The 13,080-nt window shown below is 37.9% G+C and overlaps 1 protein-coding gene across 1 annotated transcript in view; it reads left to right on the top strand.

Moving 5' to 3' along the window:
- The window catches only part of rnf17 (ring finger protein 17), a 202,071-nt gene that overhangs the window by 156,613 nt on the left and 32,378 nt on the right, over nucleotides 1–13,080 (top strand). The window contains exons 29-30 of the mRNA XM_072576645.1: nucleotides 6,946–7,109; nucleotides 11,308–11,427. Coding sequence (XP_072432746.1) covers nucleotides 6,946–7,109; nucleotides 11,308–11,427 — 284 coding nt within the window. The remainder of the gene's footprint in view (nucleotides 1–6,945; nucleotides 7,110–11,307; nucleotides 11,428–13,080) is intronic.

The following is a 13,080-nucleotide window of genomic DNA, read 5'->3' as shown; positions in this document are numbered from 1 at the left end:
TTATTACTTGTGCATTGCTATTTTCCACAAACGCCTCTTCAGTTTGGATGAATGCCTGTTCATCGGAAAATAGATGCAAACTCTTAATGGGATAATGTGTCAATATCAAACATTACGAAGTTCAGGCAATTCTTCTATAATGTGATCGTTGTGTTCTTGTGCAATCCTGCATTATAGAAAAATCGTGCTTTAGAAGCGGTGCTTAGTGTTGGCAATATAATCATATTTCAAGAAAAACATTTTCAAAGTTCTCACTTTAGAAACAGTATCCCCAGTTTGTCAATTGTGTTAGTGAATTTGTGTTTACAAAACACGTGTTATAGCAGAACGACCTGTTATAGTAAAGACAAGCTGAAAGTTGAAGTGGATCCTACATGACATCAGCAATGCATTTTCGCTGTCAGCTCAAAAAAGCCATAATGTAAATTTTTCCTTCCATCCATTTATTAGTAATAATAGTTAAGAGGAGCCATAGGCATAAGTCTGTAATCATTGTTATTTTGTGTCATTGTCATTCGTTCCTCTGTCCAGTTTCTGAGGATATGCAGCCATCCAGTCCTTTTCACCCTGGCATATTCTTTACTGATGTTTCATTTTCTATTGTCGTCAACAGCCAGTGTCATGCTCCTTTCTCCAGTTGTTGATTTCTCCATTGTAAATGCTTATTCCTCCAAATATTCACGATACAAGCTTGCAAACGCATTCACATTTAGTCATCAGGGGAATAGAAAATCAAACCTATTTCTCTGCAATTAAATGCAATCTGCAGTTTGTTAGAATGTTTCGTTTTTCAAGAAAGCCAATAAATTATTCTTGGAAACAGAATGGTGAATGCAGGGTTTCCCAAAGAGTTGTTTAGATGCTTTGGCAAATGTGACCAAGTCACTAATCTCAGCTTGTCTCTGTCATTCTTGCAGATACAGTTTGCACAGGATGTACAATCTGGGTGTACATCTTTCAAATACTCTTTCAAAAGATCAAACAGGTTTGACTGAACTGATGTAAGGGGTTTTTCTTCTGAAAAAGTATCAGACATCAGCTGTGCAGCTTGCTGTCAACATGCTTCCCACCAACACAGCTTGTTTTTAGCAAGCTTTCTTCCACTTGAATCAGATAAAACTAACATCTCCGAGCCAATCACTACTCGAAAAATAAATTATTGCAAAGCATGCATTTTTATATATTCATATATATGATATATATTATCAGTCATATATTTAGGAAGCCTTGTAAAGTAAAATAATCTGTGTTCATTATGAGTGCTGTTAAAGAATCAACTGTAGTTATTTGCATAAAATTTGAAATAAAATTGTTTTTCACAATCCTTTAAACTTAAGTCCTCTAAGCAATATTAACTATGAAGCACTTTCATAACAATCCAAATTTCTGAAGTTTCTCATTCCCGGAGCCAGTTTTGTAATCATTTCTGCACCCCAGTGCCTTCAAATCCTTCCAAAGATATACTCTCCAGAGTTAGACTTAGTTGTTCTCTTGACACTGAAACAGTGTTATATAAAGTTTGATCACAACTTCCTTAATTTTGTGCACGCTGCCTTGGATTATAAAGATCCTGTATGCCTTTTAACCACTTTCTCAACTTGAGCTACAGCCTTTAATTATTTTTGCACATTACTCCTGCTACTACATTTTAGAATGGTATGTTTTAGTTTTTACTGCCTTCCCCTCCCTTCTTACCAACATGGATCACTGTACAATTCTGTGCTTTCACTTCTGTCGCTGGACTGTCTCCGACCTCTTACGTCTTATTGCTATCCTCCTCGTGTTTTGAATATATAGAATTTTATGTCAACTGCAGATTTTGAAATTTTGTTCTGAACAACAAAATCTAGGCCATTAATATGGGTTTAGGGTTCCAGACGTTTGTTTTTCTCTCAAATCTTTTCTCAACTGTGAAAAATACCCATACACCATTTTATTGTTTCCTGTGCCTTAGTCAACTTAAGGATCAATGACAGCATGAACATTTTGTTCCATGGGCATCATGCTTTGCAGACAAGTCTGTTACGTGGCACTTTATCAGCTACCTTTCGGAAGCTCAAGACACCAGTTGGGTATACATTTTTGTGCTTTAATATTATCTAGAAATACCGGACGATTTTGGACTATTTGGACTTTCTGTGGATTGAGAGGTTGTACCATGTGATTTCTTGCAAATGAAGCCAACAACTTAATGTGTGCTGTGAGGCACCTTCTGCTTTTAATAGAAGTAAGCTCTTTTGGTAAAGGAGATAGGAAATGGCCATTATTGCTTTAATGGGGGAAAACCTAGCTTGAAAGAATTAAAGGCCCCTACTGTAATGGCTCTCGAGCAATTTGTTAAGTTTTTATTGCTTCTGATCTGTTCTTATCCCTTTGAAATTGATTCACTTCCAATTAGTTCATTACTCCAAATTGCTCTTGCTCCTTTTCCATTCCTAATTTAAACTACTTCCTTATTGATGCAACTATCTTGTTCCAATTCATTGTTAATTTTTGTCTTGTGTTATGCTTTCTAAATGTTTTCTCACCAGAGTCTAAACTGATCTGTATTTGCTGAGTTATTATTATACATTCTTTGAACACACGTGTAACATTTGCAGTTCTCCAGTCTATTGCGAAGTTTGGAGAATTATAGTGAGTGCCTCTGCAATTTCTACCGTTTTTTACTATGTTTCCCTGGATGCCTTTAATCTGATCCTGAGGACATAGTGACTTAAGTACAACTAGCTATTAATATCTCCTTTTTTTAAAAATCCATGCTTTAGATTAGATTAGATTACTTACATTGTGGAAACAGGCCCTTCGGCCCAACAAGTCCACACCGACCCTCCGAACAGCAACCCATCCAGACCCATTCCCCTACATTTTACCCCTTCACCTAACACTACAGGCAATTTAGCATGGCCAATTCACCTAACCTGCCCATTTTTGGACTATGGGAGGAAACCGGATCACCTGGAGGAAACCCATGCAGACACTGGGAGAATGTGCAAACTCCAGTGTTTCAAATATTTCACTCTTTCAAGAGAATGAATTGGGACAAGCGAATTAAGTGTCAATAAGGAAAAGTTTGTTGGATAGAGCTTTTTAGCTCCATAAAGTTTAGGTCAGCATGGAAAAGGTCCAGGAGCAATCTGGAATTAAAATAACTAATTGAACGAGGGTAAGATTTGAGGAAGACAATTTAGAAGCATTAAGAACTTTCAAAAAAAATCAGATCTAAAAGGATGTATTCTGTTAGAGTAAGTGGACATAGAGCAAGATTCAGTTACTAAATCACAAAATACTGTATTTTGTGTAGGAGAGTAAAGACCTTGGGATAAATGTACACAAATTGTTGAAGGTGGTAGGGCAGGTAGAGAAAGTAGTTAAAAAAGGTAAACTGGATCCTGGCTTGTATAAATGAAGGCTTAGAATGCAAAAGTAATGATGTTATAGTGAATATCAACAAAACTCTGGCCTCAAATGAAGTATTGTCCAATTCCAGGCACCATACTTGAAGATTGTGAGGACATTAGAAATGTTGCAGAACAGATTTATCAAAATTGTTCTGTAATAAGAAACTTCAGTTATGTGGATAGACTGATAAAGTTGGGTTTGTTCTCTTTGAGGAAGGTTGGATAGAGGTCTTCAAACTCCCTGGGTCTAAGCAATCGTTGGGAACAATCTGTTCTTTCCTAAGTGGAATCGCAGGTAGATAGGATAGTGAAGAAGGCATTTGGTATACTTAATTGGTCAGAGCATTGGGTATAGGAATTGGGAGGTCATATTGTGGCTGTACAGGACATTGGTTAGACCACGTTTGGAATATTGTGTAAAATTCTGGTCTCCTCCTAATGGAAGGATGTTGTGAAACTTGAAAGGATTCAGAAAAGACGTACAAGGATGTTGCCAGGGTTGGAGTGTTTGACGTATAGAGAGAGGCTGCATAGGCTCGGCCTACTTTCCCTGGAGTGTCAGAGGCTGAGGGGTGACTTTATAGAGATTATGACATTGAGGGGCATGGATAGGATAAATAGGCAAGTCTTTTCTCTGGGTTGGGGGGAATTCCAGAACTAGAGGGCATCGGTTTTAGGATGAGAGGGGTAAGATTTAAAAGGGAGTTAAGGGGGCAGCTTTTTCTTGCAGAGGGTGGTGCATGTATGGAATGAGCTGCCAGAGGAAATGGTGGAGGTTGGTACAGTTACAGCATTTAAAAGGCACCTGGATGGGTATATGATTAGGAAAGGTTTAGAGAGATATGGGGCAAGTGCTAGCAGATAGGACTAGGTTAGGTTAGGATATTTGGTCAGCATGGACAAGTGGACTGAAGGGTCTGTTTCCATGCTGTACATCTCTATGACTCGGAGTGATGACCAAAAGATCTGATAGTTGCAAGACGGAAGCTTTCTGTTAACCAAATGGTTAAGATCTAACATTAATTTCCTGAGTATGAAGTGATGGCTAATTTATTTGGCATTTTTTATAGAATTACAATTATGATGTTTATAACAAGTTTGTTTTGGATTATGTCATGAAATTTGTAAAAGAAAAGGTATTGTGACCTCTTCTGAAGTATGCCTGGCAGTAAGTCTGTGGTTTGATTGCTGGAGATCAAGGGAAGTCTTGGATTCTTTTATTCGGGAAAAAAAAATGCAAAGTATTTATGCTTGGAGAAAAATGGCAGTAGTCTTTGTGTTCATGATGGGTTGACTCCAAGTCTCCTAAAGCCCCAGGAAGATGTTTTGGGTATCCAGTTGTAAACAGTTGTGTAGAAAACTGTCCATTTTACATATAAGGTGAAATGGAGTTGAAGTCAAGGATGTTTAATGAGCATTTTTATGGGGAGCAAGGTTTAAGGTGTTTTGTGTTGCTATTCGGAAGAGTATAGACAAGCCATTTTTGAGATCAGGTTATGGATTCCCCACAAATGTGATGAATAACACTGTTGGACAGTAGTAGGTTTTGGATAAAGTGAGGACTGCAGGTGCTGGAGATCAGTCGAGAGTGTGGTGCTGGAAAAGCACAGCAGGTCAGGCAACCTCTGAGAAACAGGAGAACCAACATTTCAGGTGTGGTTAGCTGAGAGAAGAGGCTACCCTTGGCTTTGTTAGTCTCCCTTTCCTATCCAAATATAATAGCTATCTTGAGTCAGAGCTGTATCCTGCAGCTATCTAGATTTTTTTTTGAATCAACCCGTTTGGGCATCTTATTTACACACCTGAAGCAGGTGGGAATTAAACTCAGGCCTTCTGGCTCTGAGGTACAGACACTGCAACTGCATCACAAGACCCTTCCTACACATACCTAAGGGTTCTGAATGTTTATCACAGTTGTGAATGAGGATTCATCATAAGCTTTACTGCTTGTTGATGAATTTAGAATCTGTCTGAAAACTGAGGAACGCATCTCAAGCTGATTACTAGTCAACAAAAGTGGAGATGTAGAAGCCAATTAAAAACTGAATAACTGTAGACCTCTTGCAGTGGGACTGCACACTTTCCACAGAAGTAATGTCTTCTGATAAGTATGAAAGGGAAGCATTCTTCAGAGGCAAGTTTAGTCATTTGTTACGATAAAACATTGAAATGTGAAATCTTGTCATATCATTCTTTTAATCTGTAACTGGATGGTTGAATCTCTCTGAACTTTACTGGCCTCTGTGAAGCTGGTAACAAACAGGAAGTGGGCAAATACCTGAAGAAAATTTACAAAACTCCTGGGCAGAGGTAGGGGGCTGGACGAGCTAGGTACACTCCAAGATTCAATAATGACCAAGTAAATGGCTTCCTTCTGTGCTTTGTGTCCAAAAATAATGATCACTACCATTCTGTTTGCTTGATATCATTGCCTAAACCAAATGCAGCACAATTCCACCTTTTACTGGTCTTGCTGCTGTTAGCTAAATTTTCTCTTGACTGCATTTTAAGAATTTTGTATCCCCTTTGCCCTTTGCACTGATTTAATATGAGTTAATATGAAGGATATTGAAATTTCGCACAGTTGTTACCTATTGTATCTGCATTTATTAATTTGCCTAAATATTTACTTCTGCCTCATTCTATCTGGGGATTTTCTGCTACGCTGTTCCTTTTAATTCCTTATTCCTGGGATATGGACTAAAGTGTGTCTATATAAAATCCCTCAGATTATATTTGCTTAACAAGGGAATTTGTAAGTATGAAATCTGCATTCTTAGTATACTCTACAATACTAGTCCAAAGGTTCAATGTTCATGTTCCTCACTCCAAATCAGTTGTTTGTAGGTAGTTGACATTGAGATACTCGGATCCAAACGTCACAGATTTGAGTCCTTGTTGGTCAGATTGACCTGTATCTGTTCACATTTTTTTAAAAAACCCTTCATTTTTTATTTGATTGAAGACTTCCTCTGTGCCTTCAGTTATTCCTAGGCCAAAACACATGCAATCCAAGGGTCAAGTTAAAGGAGCAGACTGTAGGAACATGTAGGTCTTTGCTAGACTTCCACAAAGCCATGAGTTGCTTTTTTTTTAGAAATTGCTGTATGTTGGGTTATTAGTCTTAAAGAGTATAGAATTGAAGCGTTAAGAGTAGGTTTAAACATAGTCGCTGAAGGCCAGTGCTCATGGAGGTACCCAATATGAAAATGTTAAGTTTGGTTAACTGTCAAGATACAGGGGATCATTGACCAAAAAGAAGGAGCGTGAGTAGTTGTGCACACATTGAATTGCTACAAGTATGTAATGCATAGAAAAAGCACTTTATTTTAAAAATAAAGAATTAAGTTGAGAACCATTCTATGCATTTTTAAATATCAGAGGTTCAGAATTAGTTGCTAACTTGACAGTATGCTGCAATTTTTGATACGTCAGCAATATTTACAGTGTTTAAATGTTTTTGTCACAACTCATGAAATGTCTACCATTTTAAAATCTTATAAGTCAATAATTGCTCCTAACTTTCATTTTAATGTTTTGAGTACAGAAGAGCAATTTACCATGTTGTCAAGTGCTATCCAGACCAGTTTTAAAGTTCTACCATTACTGAAACCGTACTGCTATAGCAAGAGGGAAGGCTGCATTGTTAAAGGCTCTGATACACTCTGGTACAGAGCAAAGATTTTGGAAGTGATTGGGGGATCTGTTAAGGTAAGATACTTTTGGCGTAAGTATATAACATCTAGAATTCTGGAAACTGGAAGTGATATACAAAATTCACCTTTGGTGTTTGGAGTTTTCGTCTTCTAGTTTGTAATACTGTCTTTTTTTTTCTGTGCCACCTTGGCTTATACTTTAACAAAGTGTCAAAACTTTCCAGATTTTTTTAGATTAGATTCATTACAGTGTGGAAACAGGCCCTTCGGCCCAACAAGTCCACACCGACTCTCCGAAGAGCAACCCACCCAGACCCATTCCTCTACATTTACATGGAATGGGCAATTTTGCATGGCCAATTCACTTAACCTGCATGTTTTTGGACTGTGGGAGGAAACCCATGCAGACACAGGGAGAATATGCAAACTCCACACAGACAGTTGCCTTATGATATGTTACTAAACAAGTTCTGCAAGGGTTTAGTAGGCATTGAAGTTATAAAAGATTTGAGGAACTTTTCCAATCCTGTCATCTGCGTACACGTTTGAGTACAATTTGTTTACTTAAACTATGCAAATAAGGTATGTTGTGTCCAACATCAACAATGAAGTTCAATGTTGATGTGACCTTTAAAAGGCTTGCAGGAAGAACAGTGCTCCTATTTTGTGTTTTATGCATATATATATATATATTATATGCTAAGCCAGGTTGAATCTCATAACAATGAGAAAGGTTACACAAAAGACTGAAAATTTTGTTCACTTTGGGAGAGTTAGCTTTCAATTTCATGCTATATAATCAAATATTGCACTGGTAGCAGCTTAGAAATGATCATACTTTGGGTGTGACAATGTTGCCCCTTTTTAGGTTTTCCTTGGGTTTTTTTTTCAAAGAGGTTGTAAAGACAGGCTCCATTTTGTCTGCGTTTATCTACTTGAAACTTAAGTTTAAAGAAAACACTTTTCAGCAAAAGTTCTCCCAGTTCAGCTTTTCTCTTTGCTTTGGTTTTAGCAGTCTGGCTGTTCAGAGCAAGCAGTCAGTTTTTTAAGGCTGCTGGTCAAACAACCAGCTACATGTAAGAAGGTGTTCAATGCTGAATCTCTGTGCCATTTCTCTCTGAGCCAACATGCCACCTCTTTGGTCTTCATGTTTGTGAGATTTTATGTGATAATTTTGTTAACTTCTGTGCATTGGTAGCAGTTAGGTAGAAAGCCACTGTTTTAAGCAACTTAAAGACAGTTCCCACTTCAGCCCAAGGAACAGGTTTTGAAAATGACTTCAAACCTTTGTGGGCAAGATGACTGGCTTTCCACTAATGCAGCCTGTCTTCCTAAAACATACTGCCAAACATTAAAGTGCAGACCGTTGGGCACCCTTGCTAATACTTTTGGACTCTTAAACATGATCCCAAACCTAGGGTATTCTTTTCTTAACATTTTTAATATGCCAGTCTACGTTTTCTTGTGCACACCACTTTTTTTTTTAATGTGATTATGGATCAGTCTGCATTTTAATGCCTGCTGTACATTAGCTCTAAGATATACAGCTACAGTTCTTGTGGCAATAAAGTTTCATTAATGATAGGTGGGAATTCCAAGTTAATTGATTTCAGACTAGTTAGTGACTTAGAAACCAAGAGTGAGAGCTCTCCTTTGTGGAGAGAGTAAATTGCTCACTCCTAGTCCTCTTCACAATACCTAGTATAAGATGCTCCCTTTTTATGCACTCCAAGACCATTCATATCCATTATACTCTCTTAACCATAACAAACCTTTAACAGATTTGACCAGACATTAACATTTCAGAAACTTTAGTTTGTCCAAGTCAAGGTGGAGCATGACTTAGAGGTGATGATCCCTTGAAATTGTTGCTCTCATTCTTTTACATTATTTAAGTGACTTGGAGTGACAGTGGCATAGTGATAATGCTGCTGGACTAGTAATGCAATGACCTGAGCTAACGCCAAGGGGACATGTCATAAAGAAAATGTAGAGAATCACCATGAGTCACAGAGTTCTTCAAGAAGTAGGTCTTTTATTTGCAAACAAAAAAACAGTGACACTGAGAGAGCAGATTCTCAAATGCCCACGAACCTCCGGTCCATGGTTTTCTATATTATATTTTAATCCTGTTTCTGTTAGCTTATCAGCATGTCCAACTATATTAATCAAAGTATCTTACTCTAGTTACAGAATAAACCAGTGATGTTATTTTCCATTCTCTCTTTAGTTGTACATTCTACTTCATGTTACTCTGTTGTCACAGTTAGATATTTAGTGTCTGCTTTTGGTCTTTCATTCCAGATCCTACTTAATATTTTCCCAATGTCATAATTAGATAGTTATTGTCAATAGTTTCAAGCAGGCTGACTCTACTATCTAATAATTAGATATTTAGTGTCATGTCCCAAATATTTATGGTCCCACTCTTGTCATAATGATACTTAACAGGAAGTATTTACTAATTGTGTTATCTCATCTCACCATAGTGACCTTTCAGCCTCAACCTTACTCTGCTAATTGGTGTAAGAGCATTCCACTATTCTTATCCCACCCTGCATTCAACAGATTGCCAGTGGTCTTCATGCTTTAACCCTTCCCATGCTTTCATGCTCTTTATTTTCCATAGACACCAATTCAAATCTCACCATGATAGTTGTCAGACTTTAAATTCAATCCATAAATCTGGAATTGAAAACTGGTCTCCGTAATTCCAAACGTGAAACCTATCATTGATTGATGAAAATCCCCATCCTGCTTCATTTGTGTCCATTTTTGGGAAAAAGATCTGCCATTCTTATTGGTCTGGCCTGCAAGTGACTCCAGACTTTCAACATAATGCTTGACTCCTTATGGCCCTCTAAAATGTCCTGGGAAACAACTCCGTTCAAGGGAATTTCAGGATGGGTGTCCACATCCCATGAAAGAATAAAGAAACAGTGGGGTATTCTATTAAAGTAACATAATTTACTGTATGGTGCATTCTGTAAGTTGTATGTAATGTGCTGGTTATGTATGGGAACTGAACCCTCATGACAAGAGAGGTGTCATGAATTGTACTGAATTCCTTGCAGCTGCAACCGTTTCGAGAATGCGGAGTATTCCGTAACACATCTTCAGTTGTGTAGATGGGCTCATTTTAAGCTAGTTCAGTCTCTTCCCTCCACTTTATTGACGTGGGTAGTGTGAGTCCTGAAGACATTGATGGTGGAGGACTCAGGGTCTAATGAGGCTTTCTCTTGTTTGCATTAGTAGGTGTAATGTTCCATGTTGACTCAAGCTTCGCTATCATTCAGTTCTTTTATTTAATGTGGAATGGACTGCTTAATAGTTAGAACTCTGAATTGAATTGACTATTGAAATTATTGCCAAATAATTCCATTCCTAACCTTGCAAGAGGAGAGATGGTATAGTTGAAGTAACTATAAATGGCTACCTTAGGGCACTTTGCTGCAACCTTTGGGTGATTTTACTTTAACCCTCATTGATTTTGATTTTGGTATGGCTGCTAGGTGGTACTTACTGCCTTGCTGTCAGCAGATGTTACTCATACCTATCCCCAGCAGCTCTGGCAGAAACTGAAGAGTATTGGTGTATGTTGCTTCATGGTGCTATTGATGATGACTTTAGTGATTGGGAATTTCCTGATCTGATATTAATCAGATTAACTTTATCCTGTTTCTATTGGAATTTGATGTATATAGGCAGTTTTCTTGTTATTAGATAGTTACAATATCCTTTGACCGCCCTTCCTGCTTGCGTTTCCTATAACTTATTTTTACACTTTTAAACGTCATTGGTCTCTTTTGATGTAACCATTTTACCCCAATCTGCTGTTCTCTGCTTGCTTTTCAGTTAATTATGCCTTTTATTGTATTGTAACTCAAAATTGTTTTGTCATTTTGCAGTAACAATACGTAAACTTTGTGCTATAAAGATGGTATGCCATATTTTTTGCCCTTCAACATTTCATCATATTTTACATCTATTGACTTTCTATGAACTCATAGATATCTGATTCTTCATATATTGCCCAATTTTCAAACAGCTGACACAAAATATTGACTGATTTACCATTTCAGTTTGTAGTTGAACAAATGTATCTACTCCCATATTATTGTGTGAGCACTTAGTTCTAAGATAACATTCTGTAGAATGGGATAACTAGGGATAACTAGGAATGCTTGAATGTACAGTATTCTGATTTTAGTATTTTATTGATTTTATTAATTTATTCATTTTGTTGATGCTAGGTACAATATGTTGACCGTGGATATACTGAAACAATTCCTCAATGCCATGTTTATCCAGTGCTAATGTATCCTGATATTCCAGAACTTTGCCTTCCATTTCAGCTTTTTGGAGTAGACCCTGTAAGTGTATAATGTTGCAATAGGCATACTCTGTTTGGACAAAATGGGATTGAGTATAAAAGTTGTATGTTTTGTAAACCGAGTTTTGTTTCAACAGAGCAATCTTCTAACTTGAAGAATGATCCTGTTTTGGTGACCAAAAGACAGACTGACTTAGCTCTGCATTGAGCACTGTTTGGACAGAAACAAAAACAGAAATTGTGGGAGAAACTGAGGTCTGGCAGCATCTTTGGAGAGAAAAGAGTTAATATTTTGAGTCCACTGACCTATTAGAGCTGATTAGATGGGAAGAGATTGTATATACGCTGAAGACATGTTGGGGTAGGGATAGAAAGGAGTGAGAGAATAGAGGGGGATAGAGCCCAGAGAGGAAAAACAGGCTGAAAAGGGATGGATAATGGTATGCTAGGAGAAAGGGGAAAAAGCTGGTAATGGGCATCATAATGAGAAAGCAGCCATATCATGAGGTACTTGGAGTGTTCAAGTTCTCAAACTGCTGAACTTGATACTGAGTCCTGAAATCAACCCACTTTCATCTAATTATAGTCCCCAATATCAGTTTCTCTTTTTTTTTTGGTTTACTCTTTTTTATCTGCCAAACTGTTTTTCCCTTTTTTGGCCTCCTTCTCCACCCTAGTCTATGTGTACCACTTTTATTCCTAGCTGCCTTTGGTTTTGAGGAAGGGTCACTGGACTCTCCATAGATGTGCTAGATCTGCTGAGTTTCTCTCCAGTGTAGAAGCAGGCCACTTGGTCCAACAATTCCTCATCAACTCTCGACGGAGCATCCCACCCAAGCCTACCCCCTACCCTCTCCCTGTAATTCTGCACTCCCCATGTCCAATCCACCTAACCTGCACATCTTTGGACTGTGGGCGGAAACAGAGTATCCGGAGGAAACCCGTAAAGACCTGGACACCGTGTTAGTGTAGTTTCTACAGTTGTCCAAGGGTGGAATCAAATCTGGATTCCTGGTGCCTTTATCATGTTTATACTTAGTATACCTGTGTCTTGGAGGACACCAGTTGTTACTTTGTTCTTGATTTGCAAGATTCTTTAAATTGTTAATGGTATTGTTTTAGTTCATTGATCCTGTGTCTATAAGTTATTTGAGCTTCATGGTTGTAGGGAAGAAGGAGGAGAACCAAACCCAATTGAGTTTAGTAATGGGTGTGAGTACTGTGATGCCAGAAAACTCGAGTATGTATTTATCATGATCCAAACTAGCACATTGGGTTCACTGGAGCTTCTACAATATGAAAAGCCAGGGATGTTTCCAATGTTTCGCTCCATTCATCTTAGTTGAGGACATTGGATTTCAGATGTTGTGGATTGGAGAGTACTTTTTAATCTCTATGGATTCAGGGCAAGTACTATGCTCTTGAAGGCTTTGGTGAATATGCCAACAGTTTGCTGTAATTCTTCAGAGTGAGAATTAAGTACTGTATCATTGGCATAATTCTAGAACAGAAATGGTTATTTTGTCCCAGCTGCTTGAGTTTGAGAAGTTTACCATTACCTGTTATTATCCCATATGTTTTGGGGAGAGAGGCAGGTGGTTGGCCTGCCAGTAGTAAATTGTAGCATTGCTGCAAGAAATATTGAAAATGGTATTAGTTAAGCGACCCACTTTATTTAACACCAGCTCCTACT

The sequence above is a fragment of the Chiloscyllium punctatum genome, chromosome 9 (genome assembly GCF_047496795.1).
Source record: "Chiloscyllium punctatum isolate Juve2018m chromosome 9, sChiPun1.3, whole genome shotgun sequence".
NCBI classification, from domain to species: Eukaryota; Metazoa; Chordata; class Chondrichthyes; order Orectolobiformes; family Hemiscylliidae; genus Chiloscyllium; species Chiloscyllium punctatum.
The sequence above is the reverse complement of the archived record's forward strand: the minus strand, read 5'-3'. Positions and strand labels throughout refer to the sequence as shown.